This window comes from Camelus ferus, chromosome 19, assembly GCF_009834535.1.
Source record: "Camelus ferus isolate YT-003-E chromosome 19, BCGSAC_Cfer_1.0, whole genome shotgun sequence".
Classification (NCBI taxonomy): Eukaryota; Metazoa; Chordata; class Mammalia; order Artiodactyla; family Camelidae; genus Camelus; species Camelus ferus.
In genome coordinates this window covers 1,523,894-1,551,129 of record NC_045714.1, presented here as the reverse complement: position 1 = coordinate 1,551,129, position 27,236 = coordinate 1,523,894, and the positions used below count along the sequence as shown (strand labels likewise).

Genomic DNA, 27,236 nt, shown 5'->3' with positions numbered 1-27,236 from the left:
TTGAAGCCCAAAGCCAGCACACACCCACCCTTAGGTAGTAATGCGCTGCATGGCTGCCTGGTGGTCCTCATCCCAGAGACCCCCAGACTCCAGGACTGGAAGGGCCACTAGCGATCTTCGCTTTCCGAGCATCTTGACCGGGGGCCCCAGCCTTGGCCTCAGAGGCCCATAAGTGGCCTGAAACTGCAGGCAAGACGTGTGCATATGCGCGTGGACTATGTGTGTTTTTCTGGGAGGTGTTTCCTCAAAGAGCCATCTGCTTCTCAGAGTAATCTAGTGCTCAGATAAGTTCCAGAATCAAGACTCTAGTTCAGTAAGCCCCTCCCCAAAATGTGCAGTGGGAAAAACCAAGCCCAAGGTTGACTTTTTCTCACAAATAATGATAACAGTAATTAACGTTTTTGGAGTACAGATAATGTGCCAGGTGCTGTTCTTGTCACGTGGCCCACTCTGTGTGACTGATACTCACCACAGCCTCACAGGAAGTACTGTTCCTACCCCTGTTTTACAGAGGAGGAAACTGAGATGAATAATTCAAGTGGCCTTTCTTCTGCTCCTCCAGCTGATAAGAGGCCGGGAAAGAATTTGATAATCACAAGTGATAATTAAATGTATTATAAATAAGCATTTTAATCAATGACAAATGATACAAAATAATCAAGACTGGCAACATAATTTGGTAAAATTACAAAACTGCCCACGAACTGGTCTTGACAATAGTAACAACTGTCTCTACCGTTTACTGAGTCTTTACTCATTTTCAACAGGCTCTGTGACAATAGTAATGACTGTCTCCACCACTTATGGAGTCTTGCTAGTCTTTACCAGGCTCTGTGCTAAGAACAGCACATGCATTGTATTATTTAAGCTTCCTAACCACTCTCTCATCTACTACACTTGTGACTTTCAAATTTTTTGATTACAACCCACTGTAAGATACATCCTTCACATGTAATTCTATGCACGCACACACACGTAAACCTGAAACAAGTCATCACCAAACACTATTCTTCTTCCTGTATGCTGTGCTTGCTATGTTCTCTTTCATGTGATCTTGCTGATAGAATTGTTCTATCTAGTTGATATCTTGTTGAGAGAATTAAACGATGCCCTGATAGGTGCAAAGTACTTGGAACAGAGTTAGGCATGTGGTTAGTGTTGTTGTTGTTGTTATTATTATTATTACATGCTGAAAAGATGGTATTTTTCTGTTTAACTAGGACAATGGGGTCAAAACCCCAAGCTTCTATGCCTTGGATACAGTTTTCTTTCTCCTGCCCCAAGCTGATGACTTAAGCTCATTTTAGCCCAGTTGACTCTGAAACACGTGAGCTAAATGGATTTGCCAGGCTAGAGGCCTGAGTAATACCTGTTGTCACATTATCTGGGCCTGTAATATATGTTCCTTGAAGCAACTTAACCTCCATCTTTCTTTGTGTATTTGCTTCCCAAAGGAATAGCATTTCTAGTGATCTATATGTCTATCTTTGTGCCAATATCACGCTGCCTTGGTTACAGGAGCTTTAAAACAAGTTTTAAAATCAGAGTAAATCCTCCAACTTTGCTCTTCTTGTCCAAGACTCTTTGGGTTATTCTAGATCATTTCTGTTTCTATATACATTATAAAATCAGCTTGTCAACTTCCACGAAAAAGAGCCTGAGGGAAATTTGATTAAAATTGCATTTCCTCTATATATCTATTTGGAGAGAATGGACATCTGAATAGCAGTGAACCCTCCAATCCATGGGCATGGTATATATCCCTATTTATTTAGGTCGTCTTTAATTCTCTCAGCCATGTTCTAGGGTTTCAGTGTCTTGCCGCATCTTTTTATAAGTAAAATTAACAAATATTTTATTTTCTTATGATATCGTAAATAGCATTTAAAATTTCATTTTTCTAACTGTTCATTGCTAGGTTTAGACATACAATTATTTTGTATATCAGTTTTCAATCTCTTCCCCTTGCTAAATGAATTTTTTAGTTTTGGTGGGTTTTGTTTGTTTGTTTGTTTGGTTGGTTTTGGTTTTGGTTTTCAGATTTAAAAGAAATATCTTTTAATTTAAAACTTCTTGATGCTATTAAAAATCCCGTATAGAAATCCTAAAAGAATCTGATGGTATTAAAGGAGGCGTGTGCTACTTAAACACTTGGAGCTTAGAGTAGCCAGATCTGGGTCCAGATCCCAGTGGTGCCACTTCTTAATTCTATGAACGTGGGCACATCGTGTGACCTCTTTCACCTGCCATTTCTTCTTTTCCATTTAGGGACGTCAAAGTCTCCCTCAAAATATGGTTGAAACAGTAAGATGAGATAATACATGAAAAGGACTTAGCATGAAGCCTGGCATGGAGAAAATGCTGGAACATATATACTCTTTTCTGTGTTTCCCTCACAGTCCAAAGGGCGAACTAATTCAGGATGGCCTGAACCACCCTTGTCTGTGTTTTGGGGAGAATATTTCAGCACAAAACCTAGCTTTTGATTTTAGAGCAGTTAAGAAGCCAAGACTTTGATTGCTTAGTTCTGCCTTGGGTCCTGCCAGTGTAGATGGAACCCACGTCAGGGGTTTTGAATGTAGAATCAGCACAATTTAACCTCATCTTGAAAATCTCATGTCTCAGATCACAGCCAGGGGTCAGCATGACAGCCGGCTTAGCTGCTGTCATGGCAACTTCTTGGCATTTATCTGGGACCCCAGAGGAGCAGAGTGGACCCTCAGAGAGACAGGGAAGTAGATGCAATTAGTCTTTCCTCCCTGCGGCCTTTCTTTCTGGGATGCCTGCGTCCAGTTGGCCAAATGTCCCCAGACGGGCATGTGTCCAAGGCCACGCCCTTGGGATTCATTGAGCTGGCTTGGTTCCAGGGCCTACTAATTCCATGTCCCCAGCAGCTGTTCTCTAGACCAGCCTTGGCTGCCACACCTTTGTGAGGAATGTTCAGTCTCCTTTTCTGAGGGCCCTGGTCGGGGATGAGGGGCAGGTGATGGAGACAGGCTTGCGTCCTGCCACAGACCAGAGGGCCATCCCTGCTCTCTCCCATGCCCGCCCCAGTCGGAGCCACAGAGTAGGCAGGCGTTAGGTCTGGCAACGAATGAGCATCCAGGATTCCTCCTTACTCCTGCATAACTTGGAGTCGACTGGCCTGCACCCGCCTGGCAAAATCCACAGGGTGATCCAGGGGCAGTGTGAACGCCAGAAGCCTCTTCCCCATCCCGGCAAGTAGTGAGCACCTCATGCCTGGAAGTACTCAAGCATGGGCTGCTGACTACTGTATGGACAGGGTAGAATGGGGGCCAACCACTGAGGCTTGATGGCTGCCCACAGCCTGCAGGAAATATTCTGTGCAGCACATGCAGTGTTTTCCTTATTTTTATTTTTAATTAAATCTGAATTCTTTATGGATACCATCCTAACAGAGTGATCAAACCTCACACCATTGATGACCAGATCACCTGATAATAGGGGCCCTTGGTGGGACGTACAGAGGAGCACAGAACATTCCCCTACGTAATATTCCTGCCCGGAAGGCGTGGGCAGGGGGTCGTTCTTGCAGGGCCTGGTAGGCCGTTGTAAGAATTTGGCTTTGACCCTGAGAAAAATGGGAGCTACAAAAGTGACATGCTCTGACTTTGTTTACAGGGGCTCCTCCAGCTACTGTGTCAGGAGACTGGGGGAGAGGAGGTGGCATAGAAAGGACAGAAGCAGGGGAATCAATTGGTGCGTTTATTGCACTAATACCAGTTTGGACCACCACGCTGTGGCAGCAGAGGCGGGGAGAGGCGGTTGAACTCTGGGTCTGTTCTGAAGGTAGAGCCATACACTGTGCTGATAGATTACACAGAGGGCATGAGAGAAAGAGGAATCAAGGAAGGTTCTACAGAAAAAAAAGGAAGGTTCCAAGGCTTTGGCCTGAGAACAAAGCTTTGGATGCCTTTGCAAAGGATGGTGTTGCTCTGAACTGAGATGGGATGAGGGTTCGAAGAGGGAAGGTCAGGAGCTCGGTGTTGGAGACTGAGGGTGAGCAGTACCTGGCAGATACGCCTCGTGGGCACGATGGTTGTGGGCAGACCCGCACACAGACAGGGAGGCCTGAGCAGCTGGTGGGAGGTCGCTTCATCCCCTTTGGCTCCCAACACTCAGTTACTTCTGGCTTCCAAGGCCCTCGGCATTGCTGCCGTGACCTAGGGCCTGGCAAAGGCGCTTTCTCCCAGGCCCCAGGTCCCAGGATTGTCAGCATCTAGGCAATGTCACTTGATTAATCCCCTGCTTCTTGTGCAAGCTGGGGAGCAGCCTCTCCGTGTGGGGGTGGTGGAACCCTACAGGCGATGGGGACTTGCCATTGCAACCTGACCCTGATCCTGGGCTCTGGTCGCCCACTTTGGGTCGCCTGTTGGTGACCCTGGGAAACCAGAGACAGCAGAGCTTTGATGGGAGGTAGCATTTGGGGGCCATGGGAAGGGACTTTGGTGCCATCTTGCAGGCAAGCCAGAGAACAAGGCCTTGGGATTGTTACAGGAAAAACAAAATATCATCTGTGTGCTCACCCAGAGGGACTGTTCAGTTAATTCATGAGACCATGTCATGAGGAACTAACACCGTTAAAAAACAGTCAGAACTATACCTCAATTAAAACAAATTTTTTTAAAGAGGGGGGAAAAAGAAAGAGAGACAGAAAAAAGACAGAGGCAGGCCCACCTGTACTCACATGGAAAGGAATCTAAAGCATTTTAGGCGAACAAGAGCCACTGGACAAGTATTTATTGAGTGCCTACTGCGTGCAAGGCAGTGTTCTCATTGAGGGGAAGGATGGTAGAGGAAGGAACAGCTAATCTTCTAGTCTGCCTGTGATATGTACAGGCTTGAAATAAGTAGAAAAAGTTCTGGAAGGGCCTAAATTGTTAACAGCAATTACTCCTGAGGAGACAATACAGGAGTTTGTATTTTAAATACTCCAGTGCTGTTTGAATTTGATACAATGAGCATGTGTGTAATTTTTTAAAAAGTGCCCTCCCTCCAACACATAAATAACATTTATTTGCAGACATGCTCAGAAGTTTTCAGAGTATGAAAAGAGTTTGGAGGCTTGAAGCAGAGTCCCCCAGAATCTAGGCTCAGATCCCAAATGATTCAGTTCTTCAAGGCAAGGCAAGACAGGTGACCTTTTTTTAGTTCCAGCTGAGCTACTGTCTGGCTGTGTGGCCTTGGGCAGGTTGCTCTACCTCTCTGTGCCTAAGCTTCCTCTTCTGTATCATGAGGGGGCTGAACCACACTTACTTCTGAAGGCAAATCGATTTTTCTCACATGCAACATCAGCTAATTGACTGTGGCTGCCTGGAGATGTGGTGAGGGGAGACTGCTTGGCTATATTAAGACTCAGCATTGTGATTGATTAGCAATGTCTGTTGTGGACACAGGATTGGGAAGAGGTAGCCCATGTGACATTACTTGTTGCCTTGGACTAGATGGCCTTCAAGGTCCACTCCAGCTGTGACCATCTTGGGATTGAAATATTCTCACTGGCCCCTGAGTTGAGGTTGTCTGTGACCGTGTTGCAGATATCAGGAACATGACAGTCCGTATTGGATACTGGGTGCTGGCACCAGCTCCTACTGGCTCATGACAGCCCATCATTAAGTTTTCAAGAATTTTCCAAGCCGGCGGTTCAACTGTTGATAGTTTGACTGGCCATGGTGGGAATATTTAGATGCTGGAAATGGGCTGACACTATGAATCGGGTATTTGTTTTTCCAAAGAGCTGTTTGACCAGCATGCCATGAACAATGTGCTAATAGGAAATGGCCTTCTCTCCTTCTCACCCAGGTTTAGGGTGCCCAACCCTCCTGGTTTGCCTGGGAACTGTCCTCGCTTTAGTACTGAAAATACTAAAGCTTCTTGGGGAACCCCTCCATCTCAGGCAAACTGGGATGACGGGTCACCATTCAATTTTTTTCCCCAGAAGTGAAGGGAGCCAACATTTGTTGGGAGCCTGAGGTCTCTGTTAGATAACCCATGTGACACTCACAGCAACCCTGCATGTCAACTTGCTTTGCTTCCTTTGCTGGGCTGAGACAGACTTGAAGAGAACTTGTCCAAGGCCATGGACTCATGCACTCACTTGATGGCATCTGCTGGGTGCCTTCTACGTGCCGGTCAGCACACTGAGTGCTAGAGATGCTGTGGTGACAAGGTAGACTTGGTTCCTGCCCTCAGGAGCATGCATTCCAACAGCAGAGACCAGCATTGAACAGTTGTTTAACAACAGCACGGGATAAGTAATTTAAAAGGCAAGTGGAAAGATTTATGAGCTGATAATGGGTGAACCTAGTCTGTTGGGTAATCAGAGAAGGCTTCCTAGATGAAGAGATCTCGGCCTTGAGGCCAAGATCTGAAAGATGGGTGACAAGAGGGCCACACGGTGCCAGGCAAAAGGACTATCAAGTGCAAAGGCTTGGAGGTGGGCATGGAGCATGTTGTGTTCAGGAAAAGGTGGGAGCACAGAGACAGAGAGGGAGAGTGGGGTGGAGGAGGCTGGAGGGTTGGCTGGAACATGAAGGCTTCAGGGGTCACAATGAGGAGTTTGAATGTCACCCTTATTGGAGATGCTGCGTGACACCCTCAGACATCCGGCAGGAGCAGGGTCCTCATTCCCCCAGCTGCTGGGAGTGTTGGCTGCTGAGGGCTCACAGCTGGGCACTGCCCTCTGTCAGAGGAGGTGGCTCACCAGGGGTAACCCAGAGTTAATGACTGGTTGATAGGGTAGTACAAAGACCCAGCCTCCTTGCTTTGATTTTGGACAACTCTGAAGGGCCACATCAGCTCCAGAGATCCCCATGGGCTCCACTGAGGCCTTGGTTGCAACTGTTCAACTTCTTCCACTTACTGAAGCCTGCTCGCTTCCTTCCAGGTGTTCATCCTGAGAGCCCTCTCCCCATAATCACCCACCTGCTATCTCAGTCTCAGAATATGTCTCCCAGGGGCAACCCCCCCCCAAGGCACTGGGAAGCTGTCACAAGGTTTTAAGTGGGGTAATCCGGTTTGGATCTGCGTCTCACAAAGGAGATGATTCTAGGGGCAGAGAAGGGTGGACTGAAGCAGGTATCAAGGGAGGCAGGAGACTGGGGAAGATGCTATTGGAGTCAACCAGGGAGGATTGGTACAGCCTGGACTACATGGATGGGGTGGAGATAAAGAGAAGTGGGGAGATTAAAGAGATATTCAGTCAGGTCTGTTTCCAAAGTCCAAGCAATTTCCATTCTTCTTTGCTGCCCCCAAAGATGTCTCAGGCTTGACTTGCTCTCATTGGGACCTGGTCTTTACCAAGATGGGTTAGAATCAATCTGATATGGGTCCCCTATATGCAGGAACATCTACGTGGGTGTCCATGGTGTGGGCATGTGTGTTCACCACAATGGCATTACTGGTATACCTGGTCTGATTTCGAGGTGCCTGGACAAGGGTCAGGAACCCTGGACTCTCTGGTGCTCACTCCCCTACCTGCCATGCTCCATCTTAAACCCCATCTGAAATCTGTGGATGACACTTCCACAGTCCTGCCCAAATATCTTGCACCAACACCTAAGACTATGTGAGTGGACTTGTAGAAGGATCAGGAACAGCTGTTACACAAAACAGACAAGATATAGACAATATAGCTGCCAGAGGTGGGAAGAAGTGATGAGAGTCTGGAGGAAGGAAGGTGGCCTAGGTAGTTTTCTGAAGGAGGTGGCTTTGAAACTGGGCTTTGATGAATTTGGGGAGACAAAACTGAGAGGTGACCTGGGACCAGCTCATGAAGACACTGGACTGTCAGGTAAGGACTTCCATAGGCAGTGGGGACCCCTGGAGAGGAGCTAGTCCTGACTCCTTTCTCTCCATCTCTGTTCAGTCCCCTAGGTACACTGACATTTGGACCTCAGACAGTTTCTTAGAAACAAGCAGGGGCCCCTGGCCAGAGAGGATGGTGTTCTCAGTGCCCACTCAGTATTTGGAGGCAGAATCCCTGGTCGGACCCACGTGGCTCTTCTCTGTCTCAGAGTGGACTCTGGATCTCCTAGATGCCCCTTGGGTTTCTGAAATGGTCATTCTCTCTTCAGAGCTGAGGTTTGGGTGAGGATTTATGAACCTTTAACTTGTAAGAGACGTTCTCAGATGCTTAGAGGTGCAGAGGAGAAAGCGCTGGTCATGATGCTCGGCTGTGATCACCAACAACCATCACACTTGTGTGATCATGAACAATTCATTTAAATTTTAGTTCCAGTTTTTCCAGCTGTAAAATCAGAATGATAATACCTATATCTGTTAGGATATTTTTTTCTGTCTTCAGGTAACAGAAAATCCTAACTCCAAATGACCTAAACTAGTACTTTCCAGTAGAAATATAATGTGGGCTCCATATGCAATTTAAAATTTTCTAGTAGCCACATTTAAAAAGGTGAAATTAATTTTAACAGCATCTTTTATGTAACCCATTATCCAACATATTATCATTTCTACATATAACCAATATTTAATTATTAGTGAGATATTTTACATTTTTTGTACTAAATCTTTTAAATTTGTGCTGAGTAACCACATGCATCTAATGGATACCATATAGGACAGCACAGACTTTAACAATAAGGATATTTCTAATCTCACATAAACAAGAATCCAGAGATAGGGAAGTCTCAGGATTAGTTAATTTGGAGGCTCAGCAGCAGCAACAAGAACCCAGGTTCCTGCTACCTTTTTGCTCTGCCATCCACAGAGTGTCAGTTTGTTCTCAGTTAGTTCTCCTTATGGGCCCAAGATGGCTGCCACAGCTCCAGGGATCATCTCCATGTGCAGTAACATCCAGCAGAAAAAGAGGGTATGTTTCTTCGCAAGTACCTCTATATAAGAGCATGTTCTTGTCTCCCTTGCTCCACCCCCTTTGCCGACTTACCCTCAGGTCTCAGTGCCAGATTTCATCCCATGCCCAGGTCTAATCCAGTCATTGGCAAGGTAGATAGACTTGAATGCCTGATTTAGAGCAAACAGGATTTGCCCCTGGATTGGGGACCTTTCTCTGAGTCGAATGGAAGAAGTCCTGGATCCTGGGGCAAAATTGAAGCTCTGTTAGCAAAAAGGACATTTGGTGCTGGGTAAGCCACGACCAACAGTAGCTGCACAATACCTGCTCCCCTGACCCCTCCCCCAGGTTAAACTGATGTGAAAATGAGGTATAGCCTTAAGGTCATTTCCCAAAGTGGGTTCCCTGGAAGGGTCTTCTGATTAAATAACACCACCTCACGGACTCACAGTCCCCATGAGCATTGTAAGAGTCCTGACAAAGTCCCATAGGCAGGAAATTTTTCATTTTATTTCCCAAAAAACTTCAACTGTCTTGACTTCAGAACGGTTTTTATTTTTTTCCCACGATGTATGTGTTTTTTCCATGATAAACACCAGTTTTGAGAAACACATTTTTGGAGAGCCTGTTTTAATGGTTTATTAGGTTGTATAGCAGGGAAAACCTTCCACAGGCTACATGCCCCCTATTTGACCTCTTGTGTTGGAAATGAATGACCTGCGTCAAGCACGTTGAGAAAGCTCCCACAGACCAGGTCAAAGACAGAGCACCCAGCGGCTCAGGCCACAAACATCTTTTTCCTGAGAAAGAATAAAAAGTGCAGTTGTGTCCTGATGAACCTCAACCAAACCTTAGCTTCATACCCTATTAGAAAGTCACACATCATGCTGCTGGCGTAGGGTTATTCGCTTATTTTCCTTGCCTTAGCTTTGGTACCATTTGGTGTCTTCCTTCCTGAGATGGACGGACCTCTTTGACAAAGCAAATGTTTTCACACTGATGTTTGAAAATGAAGTAGGAGCCCCCTTACCTGATGCCATCAATACTGACAGCATGCTGGTTAATCAAATATGAGTGACAGCGGAAAATTTTTAAATGATACATATATCTTATCTTTACTTTAATTTCCATAATATATATGTATAGTGTATAGATATTCAGTCTTTCTCATTCACTAATCTTTTGATGGCAAAGCCTTTAATGAACAGAGTTTCTTATTGTCTGCCTTGCATCCCTGCAACAGATCATCTACAATTTCCGGTTTCTGTTGGTTTCTTTTAAATGGAGAAGAAGTTAAAGACACTCACAGAGCAATCCAAGTGTAGGAAATGTCTAGATTTTTATAACCAACCTTTTATAATTATCTCTTGCATCCCAAATTTAGAGAGTGATTTTTAAGAGACCCTCCCTATGAGCATCCAAAAACATTCAGCTTGTTTTCAGAGAAGAAAACCTCTCTTTCTCTGTGCACTCATAGTCCACTGGTTTAGATAACAAATATTAATAAATCACATCCTTTCAATAATGAGTACAATTGAAGTTAACGGGCTTAGAAACAGTCTTAAATAAACACACAGCTCCACATGTGGGAACAGAGAGGCGTGTGCACTTGTGAGGGCGTCAGGCTACCTACCAGCCGTGCACATCAGGGTGCTGAGGGCATCAGTTACCAGGTGGTACAAAAGGAACAGAGCATGTTGGTTAATTGGAGGTCAGTGGAGAGCTTTTACAGCTCTCACCCCAGGATGCATATTAAAATCATCTGAGATGCTTTAAACAACTCCACTATCTACATTAATTAAGTCACAGTCTCTGGCCCCAGAGAATGGATCTTATAGTATAGATGTGACTTGCAGAAATCACTCCACCCTGTGTGTCTAGGTGGTGTGGAGGCAAGTCTCACTGAGGAACAGACTCCCAAGTGTTCTTCCTCCCAAGGACAGAAGCACGGAGGCCTCCCTGACTCAGAGGTGGCCCCAAACCAGCAAAAGCTGGGCATTCCAGGACACAAGCCTGCTCTCTTACAAACACACAGACGGAGGCGGAAACCTGGAGCTGGTCTTATTCTCTCCCTCTGAGTTCTCTCTGTCCTCCCTGGCACCTCTTCATCTTCCCAGTTAATCCTTTCTGGGCTAGCTTTTCTGAGCAAAGACTCTGATCTGCCAAAAAGCTAGCCTTTATTGAGCACTTGCTGTGTGCTGTGTGCTGGCTGCCTCACAGAGAGTTCACCTAATCTTTGGTCAACCAACCCCCTCTACTCCACTGCCACCCAAGACCTGGACTGTCATCTCTCTGGACCACTGCTGGGGCTGCCTAACATTTATTCTGTGATGATTGGTTAAATCTAGTCTATTCTTGGCACTAGACTCCAAGCCTCTTGAGGGCAGGGAATTTATTCACTCCTGCATCCCAGCACCTTGCCCTATGAATGCAGGCTCCATAGCAAATACTTACTGATTCAAAAAAAGGAATGAAGAGCCAATGAATGAATGAAGTAGGTATCATTACTTCTGTTTTACAGAAGGACAACTGAGGCTTATTGGGCTTCAATAACATAGGCATGTTTTAGAACTATTCAGCGTCAGAGTTAAGTTTAAAACCCAGGTTACTTGATAATAAACCAGAAGAGGGAACTGCAGGGAGAAGGCGATATTCAGGTTTTATTAAATTTAGGAGCCTGGTCTGTGTATTAGAACTGCATTGACCCTGATTTCAGCCTCCATCAGCCTTTTACAAAGACCCCAATAACTCCCAGAGTTTGAGCTTCTGAATCTGGACGTGAACATTCTTGGCAGCACTGCCAGTCCCCACTGAGCACTTACCATGTGCTGAGTCATAAAGGGAAGGAGAAGATACGGTTCCTGATCCTGGAAAACAGAAGGGTGTCGTCTGGGAGAAGATACTCCCAGATTCATCAGATGCTCACTGAGGGCTTCCTCAGGCCCGGGTGCTGTGCTAGAGGCTGAGGTCATAGCAAATGAGCTAGGTGTGGTTCCCTCTCTCTCGAAAACCAAAGTCTGGTAGGAAAGGCTTCAGGTGAACAAATAATCATAAGAATTATTTTGCTGCCATTGTGCACAAGGTCCAGAAGAGATACTGGGTGACATGATGTCGTGTGGCACTACTCAGGGGGTAGGGGTGAGAAATCATCCTGGATGAAGTCAGATTCAAACTGAAGCTTAAAGTATCAGTAGAAGTTGGCTGGGGGAGGAGAGAGGAAAAGAGCACGCCAAGAAGAAGAGGGGAAGCACATGCAAAGGCCCTGTAGTAGGAAGGCAAGGGGTGACTGGAGAGCCAGTCAAGATGAGTCAGGAGAGGTGGGCAGGGACCCATGCCAGCCCTTATAGGCTGCTGAGAATCTTGGTCCTTACCCTGAGGGCAGGGGGAAGCTTTGTAATGTCTATAAGTCCAAGGGAGGGGACCATCCCAAAGGGTATCAGGAGGCACTTCGTTAAACAGAGGGCCCCTCTCAGTCCGACGGCTGTGGGTGGGTCCTCCTCTCCCTCTTCGGATGCATTCTTCTAGTCCCCAGAGAGAACTGTCTTGTCTTAGAGAGAGTCAGGCAGGGGATGGCCCCAGCCCTTGGCTTTTCCCCCTTCCCAGGGCCCTGTCACTCCAGCCTCCCCTGGGTGTCTGTGCCTCTTGCTACTTGCTTGTAAGTTTCCTAATATAGCCTGGCCATTTCCTCCCCAACTGGAGGCCGAGAATGGCTCTCCTGTTGCAATCTTAGTTTTTCTTGGGCTTAAAGGGGCCATGTCAGCCCATCTCATGCCAAACTTAAGCTAAAGGTAGATTGGTTGATTTGATTTCACAAACTTGTCCAGTCCAGAGATTAGCTGTCTTCTTTCTTTCCTCCGGTTTATCATCTTCTCTGCTCTATTCTTGACCACTTCCCCCTTTCGTATTTTTTTTTTCTTTTTTCTTCTGAGACTTCCGGCAGGAGCACAGCTAGACATGGTTGTAAATTTTGGCTCCATGCATTCATTAGCTGTGTCATCTTGTCATCTTGGTTGAGTCTTACAGGAACTGTTAAATATCTTTCTGGTCATTTTCACAGACCTATTTTCAGATGGATAGAGCAGAAAGAAGAGAAAACAGAAGATGCATGCTATTCACTCATTCTTTCAACAACTATTTATTGAATACTTATATGGTACTGTTCTAGGTACTAAGGATACAGCAGTGAAAAAGAATGAAATCCCTGCCTTTATGGAACTTACACTCCAGTATGGGAGGTGATCAGTAAGCAAAATAAAGGGCAAAATATATGTAATATTAGATATGCTATATGGGGGAAGAAAGGAAAGAAGGGAGATAAAAAACCTTGGGTGGGGATTATAATTTTAAACAAGGTGGTCAGGGAGGCTTCAGTGAAATGATATTTGAGTAAAGGCTTGAATGTGGTGAGGGACTGATGCATGCAGGTATCTAGAGGAAGAACATTCTAGGCAGATGGAACAGCAAATGCAAAGGCCCTGAGGCAGGACCATGGCTAGGGTATGGGAGGAACAGCAAGGAGGCCTTTGTGGCTAGAGTGAAGTGAGGGAAAGGGGAGAATGAGAGGAGGTGAGGACAGAGGAGCGATGGGGATGAGATCAGGTAGGGCCTTGTGGGTCACTAAGGACTTCAGCTTTTCTTCAGAGTGAGAAAGAGCAGAGCAGTGTCATGATATGACTTACTATATTTGAACAAAACCCTTCTGATTGGTGTGTTAGGAATAGGTGGAAGAGGACAAGGGTGAAGGTGGCCATTATGGAAATCCAGGTGAGAACTCATGGTGGTTCGGACCACCCTCTAGTAGCAGTGGGGGTGATGAGAAGGAACCACATTCTAGATTCACCTGGAAAAGCACTGATAGGATTTCCTGGTGGATATTTGCAGGATACTGTGCTGGGTAGATTATTTTCCTTAAAAGTTCATTTTCAAATTTGTAATTTATCAAGTCAACTTTATTGAGGTCATATTCCATGCAACAAAATACATTTTAAGTGTACAGTCTTGACAAATGTATACACCTGTGTAACCAGCAGCACAGTCAAGATAACAGAACATTTCTATCAACTTCCATCCACTCCACCGTGGACCTCTCCTGCCTGCCCTGATAATCACAGATCTGCTTTCTGTCACAATAGGTGGGGTTTTTTCCCCCAGGCTTTCATGTCATTGGAATCATACAGTTTGTACTCTTTTGTTGCCAACTTCATTCCCTTGGCATGTTTTTGAGATCCATTCATGTTGGGGTGTGTATCAGTGACCTGCTACTTTTTATCACTGACTAGTATTCTACTGTGTGGTTGAGCACAGTTTGTTTATCCATTTCCCAGTTGATGGACATTTGTGTTGTTTCCATCTTTTGTTGTCTCCTTTTTAAACTTCCCGAAAATGCCGGAAAGCAGGTATTATTGTTCCATTTTCCAGGTGAGGAAATTGAGTATCAGAAGTAGCCTGTCCAGGGTTCCCCAGCTTAGATGATGTTTGGAACCAGTCTGTTTTTGTCTCTGGGGCTTTTGTCTGCCCCTTTGCTTTCTGCACAATGTGGCCCCACGTGGATGAGCTTGGAAAACAGAATACATCGATTTCTGTCTATCCATCTCCTTATTTTGTCATCCTTTGTACCCCACTCTCATTTCTCTGTTCCCTGCACCTGTCACATAAACCTATTTTCCCACTTCCTTAGCATGAGTCAGACCTCAGTTCAAATCTCAGTTCTGCTCCTCCCTCACTGTGTGACTTTGGGCAAATCACAAAACCTCTCTGAGCATTAATCCGCCTATGAAATGGAGATTATCTCTGCATTTTCCTTTGTGAGATCATGCCCGACACTCTTCTCTCTCTGTCTCTCTCTTTTCTTTTTGGCCCTTTTATGGTTGATATTCCATGATCGTTGGTTTTCTGTGGCTGGTCATTGAAGGGAGCTGAGCCCTGCTGTTCCTCTTATCCCTGGCTGTTCCTGTCTGCTGTACTGAGGGGATATCCCTAACAAATTAAGGCAGAATTTCAGGTGGTGAGGCCCAGGGATCTGTGTTTTATTTTTAGCTTCTCACGGGAAGGAGAAGCCAGGGTTGAGAACCGTGGGCTCAGAGAGTGAGCTCTGGGCATCAGATAGACATGCGTTTGGATCCTGTTTCCTTAGTCAAGTCGCTTAACTTCTCAGACCACCAACTCCCTCTCCTCTAAACGAGCATCCGCATGGGACCCACCTCACAGGACTGCTGAAAGGCAGAAGTGAGCCCCCACACTGTACATGATCCTTGCAGGGGCTCTTCAAGCCCAGAGGGCTGGGGCAGTGTAGGAGCGGGACCCTGAGCTGGAGCAGCCTGTGCTGGGAGGGACCAGGCAGTGCAGAGTCACGTGGACTCGCTGTCCTTTGCCTCCAGAGTCATAGTGCCCAGATTCCTAGAAGCCCAGTGTCTCAAAGTGAGGCCAAACCTTAGAGAGCCTCATAGCCAACACGTCATTGACTGATGGGGCAATTGAAGCCGTAAGAAGGGAAGAGAGTTGCCCAAGGTCACACAGTGAGATGGCATTTCCGGACAGGCTCACCAATCAATCAGCAAATCTTTATGGAGCACCTCTACGTGCCACGCTACATCAGAGAACACAACAGGACAGGGCCCTGCACCCATGGAGCTCCCATTCTAGCAGGGGGCAAAAAGCAATAAATATAATAAGTCATGTAAAGCTTATATTAGAAGGCGATATATGTTATAGAGAAAAGTAAAAGTAGATCACAGATACTGGGTGGGGACTCGGGCAGATTGCAATTTTAAACACAGTGGTCAGGTAGGTCTCATTGAGCAGAGACTTAAAAAACGCCAGGAGGAAGCGCTCTAGGCAGAGGCAACAGCCAGCGCAAAGGTCCAATAGGAGCACGCCTGTCTGGTTGAACTTAGGAGTCCCTTACCAGACATCCTGGGTACTTGCTGGGAGGCCATTTGGTTTTTGGTTAACTAGGGCAACATATCAGCTTGTGTTTAAAATACGGGCTCGGAATTTCCTCCCTCACTTCAGCACTCTGTGTCAGGTGCTGTTCTATATACTAAAGGCACAAAGATGAAGGTGGCAGAGAAATGGCTTTCAGAGGTGCTGCCAGGGAAAGAAAGACCAAGAAGGGGGAACAGGTGTGTGTAGGAGCGAGGGGAGGTGATGAGTTGGAGATGGCTGTGTAACATCTGGGGGCATCCATCTCCCAGGTGACACGTGGAGCTGCAGAGCCGAAGAGGTTGGGGATATGTCTGGTGGAGTCAGCAGGACACAGATGGCAGTTATAAACACACCAGATGATGCAATCACCCCGGGACGGTGGGGAGGAGGTTGTGGACAGCGCCCTGGGGAGCACAGCCTGTTAGGGTGGGTGCGGAATATGAAGACATTTTGTCAGCTTCGTATCAGCTTGTTCACACAGCTAAAGTCATCTCACGCACCAGCACAATTTTGTAGAATCACAGTATCACACACGAATCTTTTCTTTCATAGTTTTTCAGTGATATTAACTCATTTAAACCTCCAGCAACCCTATGAGGTCAAGAGGCAGCTGTTATCCGTTTGCTGGGTGAGAAAGCTGAGGCACACAGAGGTTAAGTCACTTGCCCAAGGTTACACAGCTAGCAAGGGCAGAGGCAGAATTTGGACCGAGCAGCCTGGCTCTGCAGTCTGTGCTCCTGACCGTTACTATTGCTGCCTCTCCTCACGTCATGGCCCCCACACACAGACTCTTGTTCCCAGGAGCTCACGTGTTCACACTCATGGAATGCAAGGCTTTCTTACTAATATTTCCTTCTACACGCCACTATCTCCATACACGTGGACTTACGAGGTCTCAGTTTCACTAATACGCAAACCTCACATACTCAGCCTCGAGTGTCTCAGATTACTCTCTGCTGTAACACTCAGATGGCCTTGCGTACTCAGATCTCATACATACCCATAATATCGCCTCGCCTGGGCACTCGCTGCAAGGTGTACACACTGTGTTATATGCTCATGATCTCATATAGTCAAAAGACACTGATATGCATGCCCATAACAGTCTTCTCTACACACGGCCTTGCACAAACATACACTCGCCCAGGCTCTCCAGCACAGTCCCATGCTCTCCAACATTCACATCACCATGTCTACTCCTTGTCATAGCCATCTTATCCATCCACAACCTCGGACAGTCACATCACCTGGCACACTAGGATAACCACGCACACGCATTTAATCTCATATATGGACAGAGCCCTGCCTGCACACAATTTGCACTCTTATCCTCTAATGGTCTTGCATCCTCACTCAACTTTGCCTTTTCTTTTAAGGCCTTTCCACGTTTAAGATCTCAGACGCTCTCCTAACCTTATATTACATCCCACGATGACATGCTGGTGAGATCTCAGTCACCCTCTGTGCACACACTGCCTTGCTCATTGATGCTTCTACATGATCCTGCCGCCTTGCACTCTCACACAAATGCAATATTCATGCTACTGCCAAGCTCACTGTCTTCCCCACTCACACGCTGGCACACTCATTCTCTCTTGTGTGATTCTCAATCTGTGCACACTCGTCTAAGTTCATGCTCACAGAGCCTCACCTACTCATACAACTTCACACTAAAAACGGACTCACTCAACCTTACCCTATTTTGCACACTAAAGCCCCTCGTGTGTTCCCACCGAAATATTCACACTGCCACGCAAACTCCTTCTGGCTGGTCCACTCATATCCTGGCACACTCGTTTAACCCCATGAGCTCCCGGGGCCTCACCTGCTCAGGCAACTTCACCCACTGACGCTCCACGTCACACCACCTCCCAACATCTTGCACGCTTGTGACTTTGCTGAGTTCCCGCCAGTGAAAATATTCACACCACTGCATGCGTTTGTTCTTGCACACTCACGCAACCTCACACTCTCGGAGCCTCGTGAGCTTCGGTATCCCCGCACTCCCGGCCCCGCGATGGCCGGGTCCACTCCTGCCCCGGCACCCCTGGGCCCCACCCGCCCCCGCCGCCGCCCCACGTCGGGCCGCCCCACTGACGTGCCCTCTCCTCGCCCGCAGGGACGTACCAAGGCCAGTTCACCAACGGCATGCGCCACGGCTACGGCGTGCGCCAAAGCGTGCCCTACGGGATGGCCGTGGTGGTGCGCTCGCCGCTGCGCACGTCGCTCTCGTCCCTGCGCAGCGAGCACAGCAACGGCACGGTGGCCCCGGACTCGCCCTCGTCGCCGGCCGCCGACGGCCCGACGCCGCCCGCGCCCGCCATCCCGCGCGGCGGCTTCGCGCTCAGCCTCCTGGCCAACGCCGAGGCGGCGGCTCGGGCGGCCAAGGGCGGCGGCCTGTTCCAGCGGGGCGCGCTGCTGGGGAAGCTGCGCCGCGCCGAGTCGCGGACGTCCCTGGGCAGCCAGCGCAGCCGCGTCAGCTTCCTCAAGAGCGACCTCAGCTCGGGCGCCAGCGACGCCGCGTCCACCGCCAGCCTGGGGGAGGGCGCCGACGAGGCGGCGCCCTTCGAGGCCGACATCGACGCCACCACCACCGAGACCTACATGGGCGAGTGGAAGAACGACAAGCGCTCGGGCTTCGGCGTGAGCGAGCGCTCCAGCGGCCTCCGCTACGAGGGCGAGTGGCTGGACAACCTGCGCCACGGCTACGGCTGCACCACGCTGCCCGACGGCCACCGCGAGGAGGGCAAGTACCGCCACAACGTGCTGGTCAAGGGCACCAAGCGCCGCGTGCTGCCGCTCAAGAGCAGCAAGGTCCGCCAGAAGGTGGAGCACGGCGTGGAGGGCGCCCAGCGCGCCGCCGCCATAGCGCGCCAGAAGGCCGAGATCGCCGCCTCCAGGTAGGACCCCGGGGCGGCGCAGGTGGGCTGCGCCTCACTCTGGGAAGGGGTTCTGGGGTAGGGCAACCTAGGAGGCTTGTTTCTGCTTCTTTTACCACCAGGGGCTCCCCCGTGACTTTAGAGGGTTCATTTGAGGTGCTTCAGCATGTGATGTGATCTGTTCACCGAGCTATCCATTACTCATCAAATTACCCATCCATCTATCTATCCATCCATCCACTCAGTCGTTCCCAACCACCCATTCACCTCACCCCTCCATTCACTTAAACGTTACATTTCTTCATCCACCCATTCAACTTTCCATCTTTTTATCCACTCAGCCGTGCAATCACCCACCTATCCATCTACCCAAACAGTCATCCAACAACCCAGACACCCATTCAGCCATCCAACATCCATCCCTTCATCCCCAGCACCCACATTCACTCAACTTCTCCCAGCCACTGAACCACCACCCATCCTAACATACAACCATGCATCCATTCACACAACCACCTTCATTCACCAAATTACCTCCATTTATCCAATTACCCCATCACCCAACCATGCTTCCATCCACTGAAACAACATCCAGTCCCACCCACCTATCTAGTCATTCAGCCATCTATCCATTATCCATCCATCTAACCACATTCATCACCCAGCCGTACTTACATCCAATAGTCCATCTACCCTTCCATTCACTAAACCACCCACCCTCCAGCCCTGCATCCATCCTCCTCCACCCATTCAGCACCTACCCTTTCATCCATATTCAGACCCCAGTATGTCTTCTCATTGTACTTCAGAAAAAGTTCTAATGTCTTCAAACATTTATAACACCTGCTGTGTCCATGGCACTATTTTAAATAGTTTACAAGCATCAACTCATTCAATCTCCTTAACAAAGTTATAAGATTGGTACTATTTTTAAAAAATGAACCCAGGACCTTGTGCATGCTAAGCATGTGCTCTACCACTTAGCTATACCTCCCCATCACTGGTACTATTTTTATTTCTATTTTACAGATGAGCTAAATGAGGCTCTGAGAGATAAAGTGACTTGTCCCAAATAACTCGGAATGAGTAGCCAGGTAGTGGGTGGTTCCTGCCCTCCTACCCAGCCTCATTGTCTACCACTCTTTGTCTTGGCCCTGAATTTTTTTCTCTATGCCAGTCACACTGGCCTTTTATCATCCATCTTTAGTTCTTCCTCCCGGAGGGCTTTTGGTCCTGCTGGTTCCTCTACCTGGACTTCCTTTCGCCTTCCCATCCCCTTAGTTTCTTTTCCTCCTTCAGAGCTCAGATCACGCCTGACCCCCTTAGAGAGCTGACGATGCCCAGTTCCTATCACAGGCCGACTCACTCATCCGCATGAATGTCTTCATAGAACATCTCACACTTGCAACTTTATGCTGCTTATGTGATTTGTTTTTAACCCACCACTTAATAAAAGGCTTTCTATGAGCCAGTTATTCTGAGGTCTTTATGTACATTAACTCATTTAGCCTTTACAAGATCATGAAGAAGTAGGTACTATTATTACTCCCATTTTGCTAGTGTGCGTGAGCTGCAGGGACAGCAGAGGATGCGGCAGGACAGTGGTGAAAGGGACTCGCCTGTCCCAGCACCTACAGCAATCCTGCTGGTGGCTCGAAATGGCCTGGGCCAGAGGCTGCGAGTGTGCTCTTCAGGGTTGAGCAGACCCAGGGCCAAATATGGGCTCCACCATCTTTAACTCAGAGACCGGGGCACGTCAGCTTGCCCATCTGAACTTCTGTTTCCCTATCTGCGGTGCCACCATTTCTTGGTTATATGTTCTTGGCTAAATCAACCTCAGTCATCTCATCTATAAAAATAGGATTGATCAGAGAGGTAAGAAACATAGTGCAGGTCCTGTGGTTCACAGTCCTGTCATGGGACGAATTCCCCGGGAAGCCGACTTTGAGATGGACATCAGTGTGCAGGAAGTTTCTGGGAGCACTCTCAGGATCAACACTCATGGGGAAGGGAAGGAGGCAGGATCAGGCAAAGGGAGATGCTGGGCTGCAGTGCAGTCTCCACCATGCCCCAGCCAGCCACAGAGGAGTGGAGATGACCTTGAAAGTTATCCTAAGTTGAGGTAAGAGAGCTGGATCTTACCTCCTCCACATTGGTTGCAGGCTAACTTCCAGAAAGGGGCATGACCTGGGGCTGGGTGACTCTCCTCACCAAGGACAATCCCTGGACAGGACTGACAGCCGGCAGCGCACTGAGCAGCTGGGTTAGGGGTGACAGGAGGGGAGAAATAAATCCTTGGTTCCGAAGGGGACACTGAGTGGCACATCACAGTATCCACTACAATGCTGGACACCTAGCAAGGGCTCAATAAATGTTACTAGTCATTGTTGTCCTTCAGTGAACTCATTTTACAGATGTGGAAACTGAGGCCCAGAGAAGGAAGGTAATAAACCTGAGACCACCTGACAAGCAAGTGGGAGAACCAGGACTTCAGCCCCTGGCTTTCTGATTCCAAAGCTTTAAGTAGCACGTCTTTCCATCCCTAAACTTTGTCAACTTTAAATTGCCACAAATGTGTGAGGTTGTTAGTATCATTAAGGCAGAAAGAAGGTAGGGGTAATTTTCTTATGATTTCTGGGTTAAGGGGAAAGCCAGGCTTATGACCTGGTGATCATATAATTTACTGTTCAAACCTGGACACTTTTATGAGTAAAAGGGGGCACTTATAAAAAAATAACATTTTGATGCTGTAATAATTTTAGATTTACAGAAAAGTCACAAAGGCAGTACAGAGAGTTCTCCGCCCAGGTTCTAATGTTGACTTCTTTCCTTACAATAATACATTCCTCAAAGCCGACATTCATACCTTACTATTAAGACTTTAAGGTGGTGTCTGCCAGGTTTCTTTCTGCTGTGAAGCTACCATCTTCCTTTTTCCGCTAACTGAATCTTTGGAATCCAGACATTGAGTTCAGCCCACACTCAGGAGGGAGAAGGGTCTGGAATTAAGCTCCACCTTTTGGAGGGGGAAGTAGCCACATACATTATTTGGAATTCTCCCGTAAGGAAGACTTTTCTCTTCTTCCAAAGGGAGTATTTAAAATTATTATGCCAAGTGTATATAGTTATGACAGGCATAAGCCAGGGCTATTCTGAGCCACCCTGGGACACGGCAGGGCTTAGATTAGGTAAAAGCTTAAGCTGTTGATTTGGAAGACTGTGAGTTGGAATTCTGGCCCTTCTACTGAATTGCTGTGTGACCTTGCTCAAGTTGCTTCACCACTCTGAACCCTGGATCTTCTTTCTTCCTGGGGTTGTTTTGAGGAGTAGATGAACTCATGCCTGTAAAATGCCTGGCACAAAGCAGCCAGCAGTAACAGCAGTCACTGTCATTATTTAACAATTTTAAATGTGAGGAAATGGAAGCTTGCAGAGAAGGAGGGATTTCCCCAAGCTCTCTGTTTGCTCCTCCACTCCCTTGCTTTCCATGCCCTCCTTGTCCTTCTGCCAAGGCTGTGGCCTTGCATGTGAAGGTGTTGAGAAGGCTGCCAGACGCACGGTAGGTAACTGAGTGTGTGAAGGTGGTGCCAGCTTCCTTCACGTGATGCTGCTGGGAGGGGAGTGCAGGGGAGATTTGCATCCCCCGTCCTGTATGCCCTTGGGGCTGGGGCCACTTGGGGGGCAGCTGCCTGGCTCAGTTTTAAGCTGAGATTGAATTTCCAATTAAGGGAATCTTTGGGTTAGGAGGAAAAGCAGGGTTGTCTGCCTCCCGGGGACTTGGGTGAGTAATCAGGCTGCAGAGAACAGAGAGCCTTCCCAGCAGCCTCCTCCTTCCGGGCAGGCCTGGGATCTCTGTCCATTATAGCCTCGAACTCCTTGCCCTGGGCTTGCAAGGAACTTGTTGGCTCAAAGTCTAAGATCAGGACAGCTTTCCCAGATGGAAAGGAGAAAGCTGAGATGTCTTATCCCCAAAAATGGGCTATGGATTGAAAAAGATTCCAGATCTGTGCTGTCCAATATGGTAGCCACCAGCCATATGTCTTTCAAGCTCTTGAAATGTGGATGGAGATGTGCTCTAAGTGAGAAGCACACACTGGATTCTAAACACTTAGTAAGAAAAGAGTATAAAGTAACCTAGTAATAATTTTTTTATGTTGATTATGGGTTGAAATAATTACATTGTAGATATAGTGGGTTAGATAAAATGTATTGTTATCAATTTCACTTGTTTCTCTTAGCTCTTTTGAATGTGGCTATCTTAGAAAAGTAAAAAATTACATATAGGTCTCACATTGTACTTTTATTGGACAGTGTTGCTTTAGACCCATTCAGGGCCCTAAGGAGATTGTCTAAGTCCTTCACTGACCAGATGGGGAAACTGAGGAACAGAAAGAGACAAAGAGATATCCATCACCAATAAGCGGTCGAGGGGGAACCAGCTTCATGCCGTCTGATTGTGTGGCTATGAACTCTTTTTGTAACGCCTTTTAAGGTCATGAATACTGGGCCCTGGAGCGAAGCTGGGATGTTTGGGGAGGTGTTTAAACTTTTCTGGTTGTCATGCCGACACCCAGATAAATGGCTCCTTTCTGAAAGGATCGCAGGGAGTGGTTAAGAGAGGGGCTTTGGCTCTGCCTCTTGCTGGCCGTATCTTCTCTCCAGACTTCAGTTCTCTCACGTGTGAAAGGAGAGTGATGGTATCTACCTGGGAACATTTTCACGAGGGTTGAATCAGAGGCTGTATACTCAGCACCAGGCTGGAAGCAGGAAGTTCTCAATAAGTCTTAGCTGTTGTTGTCATTGTCTAGGATTTTTGTTGTTGTCACCATGCCCCTGCAGCAGAGGCAGGGGCTGGCCTGCAGGAGTTCTCAGCAGCCCCAGGGCGTGAGGTTTGGAACATCTCAGGTTTTGTACCAGGGGAGCATCAGTGTGGCCCTGAAGACAAAGCCCCCTGAATTGGTCTGTTCTCTGGTCCTCCACCTTCCTACCCTCTTCCCCTCCCCAGACTGGCCCTGGAAATCCCCAAATTGAGTGAAGGATTAGAGTTGACTTTGCAAGTTGCTGGGAGGTGAATTTCTTAGGTGAGCAGGAGCTCCTGTGGTGCAGTAGTTAAGAGCTTGGGCTGTGGCATTGGACAACCCAGATTTGAATCTGGGTTTAGCTTCTTATAAGCTGTGTGATCTTGGGCAAGTTACCTCACCTTGCTGTGCCTCACTTTCCCTTTCAGTCAAATGGGAATGACATGAATTCCTCTTTCAAAGTATTGTTGCAGACAAATAGCCATGTAAAGGGTTCTGAAGGCAGGCAAGGAGATACACACTCTTATAACGAATCATATTATAATGAATTATTCTGCACGGATCTAAGAGTCTCCCTGGAGAATATCACCAGGAGGGAAGACTCTGCCGTCTCTAAGTCCCTCTAAGCTGTTTCCCAAACTTGCATCTTGTACATGCCACAATCCAAATTTTTGCTATATCCACGTATGACCCCTCCCTTCCAATTTAATATTTATCTTTAAATCAACTTACTTCAAAATACGTACAGTTACTGAAAAGGAAGTCTTGGGAGTCACTGTTGAAAATGAGAGCCCAATATCATGGGAAGCTCTGACGACAGAATGATGTTATTTGAGTCTGAGGTCAAACTATTAATGCTGTAAGTGCAGAGCCTGAAGTCTGCTCTCTTTTTGCTAAAAAGAGGTATTGGCAAGAGATTGACAGGTCTGAAAGACCTGTAGGCACCTGACCAAGCTTTGTCTTTGACTAACAAGAAGAACGGTGCTATTTCAAGCTATGACTTCACACCTACCAGCGCTCGTTTCCAGCAACTCCAGGGTATGCAGACCATCCTGGGGGGAGAGGGGCTGGCCCTGGGCTAGGTTAAGTTAGGTCCAGGTAATTGTCCATGTTGGAGCCTGTTTTACTTAACAAGTATCCACATATTTCTAGGAGCCAGGAGGATCCTCAATACCTTACATAATATATTAACTTACTTAATCTTCCAAACAACCTTGTGAAGAAGGTACTGTTATTCCCATTTTACAGATGAGGCACAGAGAGGATAAGTATCTCAAACAAGGTCATTCGTCTGAGGAATAGCAGCGCTGGGAGTCAAGACCCCAGAGTCAGGAGACTTGGTTCTAGAATGCTCTTAGCCATGATCTGATCTTTGGCTGGCTTTCCTTCACAAACACTGATTAGCACTTACTCTGGGCTGGGCTTGTGCTGGGACACTGGACACCCAGTGGATCAGCATGGCCAGCATCCTCTGGCGACTCACAGCCAGTCACTAGGACAGACTGGGATTTGACACAGTCTGTGGTGAGTTAGAAGGACAAGTGAGCAAAGAAAAACTAATTGCCCCAGAGGTGGTCTGGGAGACTCCCTGCAGGTGGTGGGTGGCTCTGGGAGTTTGCCAGATGGAGAAGAGGGAAAGAAAGGGCATTCCAGGTAGAGCCATGGAGGTAGGAATGTGTGTAGTATATTTTGGGAGCAATGAGTCATTGGCAGGGCTGATGTGGGTGAGGAAAGAGATTAGAGATGAGGCTAGGAAGGCAGCCTAGGGCCAGGTGAGGATGGGCTTTGAATGCCAGGTTAAGGAGTTTCGATCTTACTATGCAGCAGGCACTGTTCTAAATGCTTAGCTAAGTTCACTCATATAATTCTAACTATGACACATAGAGAGTTTTGAAACATGCTCCAAGTCACATAGCTAGTAAATGATAGAACTACAATTCTGGCCCCAGAGTCTGTGATCTTAGCCAAGACAGTTTCTGCTACTTCAGACGTGGTGAACTTCTCTCTTTCCTATATTTTTTTCCTTTTTCCTTTTTTACATTGTTGAAAACAACATAGTTGCTAAGATTTAATGAAATCCAGAATAATAAAAAGATAAAAAGTAATAAAACCCCTCTCCCACTTCCACCTTTGTTGCACCTTTAAAGTAACCATTGTTAACAGCTCACCCATAGCATTCTTCCACTTACCTATTCTGGTTTGTGTCTTTTTGTTTTGTTTTGTTTTCATTCTTGTTTTCCACAACTGGGACTATATACCTAATATTCTTCAGCTTGCTTTTTTTACCTAAAATGTGTTAAGATCTTTTCATCTTACACACATGCTAGATCTGCCTTAATCTTTTTAACAGCTGCATAATATTCCATACTTTGGATGTACCATAATTTATTTAACCAGATCTCTTTTGATGGAGATTGAAACCATTTCATGTTTTTCACGATTACAAACAAGGCTGTCATGAACATCCTTGGACCTTTATTCTTGCTCATGGAGCTGTTTAAAGGGATGGCTCAGCCAGGTACCTTATCCTATCAGGGATATTCAAGCATCGTTGGAATGCATTGAAAGTATGAAAGTATTGAAAGTAATGCCATTAGCCCAGGTCTTTGCAAGGGGCTGACACTTGATGTGCACTGTCAAAATATAAATTTGGTGGTCTCTCCTCTGACAAGGTCTATTGTACCCTTGAGTGAATTAACATAAACAAGCAAAAATTGAAATCACCCATGTCTAATGTCCCAGAACCCCTCCCCTTAGAATATGTTCAATTGATATTTACAAATAATTGTTGCAAGACATGTCAAGCCCTTCGTCTGCTGGGGTGCCCCCATTTTTCTGCCTGTCCTTGCTTACACAGATCTACATGGGTAGGTTAAATTCCTAGAAGTGGAATTGCTGAGTCAAAAAGAATGTGCATTCTTACTATTATCAGAACCCCAGTTCATCTCCAAAAGGGTTGCAACACATTTATGACCCCCTCAAACAATGTAAGAGGGCAGCTTTCCTCACACCCCCACCAGCACCATGGTTATTAGTCTTTTGCATCTTTGCCAAATTCTTTGAGATTGACCAGGTGTTCTGTGAACCCAGTGATCACCTCAACTGCCCAGGCCCATACAGAGGCAAAAGTTTTCCTTGTTCTGTTTCTGGCTTACCTCCTGAGATTCCTGGATATGGCGTTCTGTAAAGAGGGATTAAACTCCCAGGGGTGGCCTCAAAATGTTGGAAAAGCCCCCAGCCCTGGACTCCTGCCCTCCTTCACATCCCTCCTTTGAGAATTGCCAGATGGACAAAATCCCTTTGCTCCCAGAGACTGAAGACCAGGATGAATGGAATTTCCTGAGTTGTCAGAGCCAGATTCTCATGATATACACGAGGCAGCTGTGACTCTAAGGCCGGCCTTTGAGCCGAGTGGTCTGGAGAGGGAGAGGATCTTGCCCAACATGTTCAAACTACGGGGCAATGTGTTTGGGGGAGCCAGGCCTCCTGAGCTGAGAGAGTGGAGAAGCAGAGAAAAGACCCAGCAAGCTCCCATCAGTGTCCTCAGAAAAAGCGAGGAAGACGATGCATTCCAGTATGCTCCTTTCACAGATGGAGAAACCGAGGCCTAGAAAGGGACCACGATCTAGAAAGGCCAACAGCCTGCACCTGTGGGAGAAAAAGGCCCCTTTCCTTCAGTGCCAGGATTTTCCCACATCCCAGTGGAAGGTGTGACCATGTGAAGCCAGGTCTTGGTCTTGACCATGGCACCTGAGCTGAGCCCCAGCAGCGCCAGGGACAGAGGGAGCATCACCAGAAGTG

General features: G+C 47.2%; 1 protein-coding gene across 1 annotated transcript in view; it reads left to right on the top strand.

Moving 5' to 3' along the window:
• JPH2 (junctophilin 2) overlaps nt 1-27,236 on the top strand; it is a 57,380-nt gene that overhangs the window by 4,142 nt on the left and 26,002 nt on the right. The window contains exon 2 of the mRNA XM_032461208.1: nt 17,877-18,657. Coding sequence (XP_032317099.1) covers nt 17,877-18,657 — 781 coding nt within the window. The remainder of the gene's footprint in view (nt 1-17,876; nt 18,658-27,236) is intronic.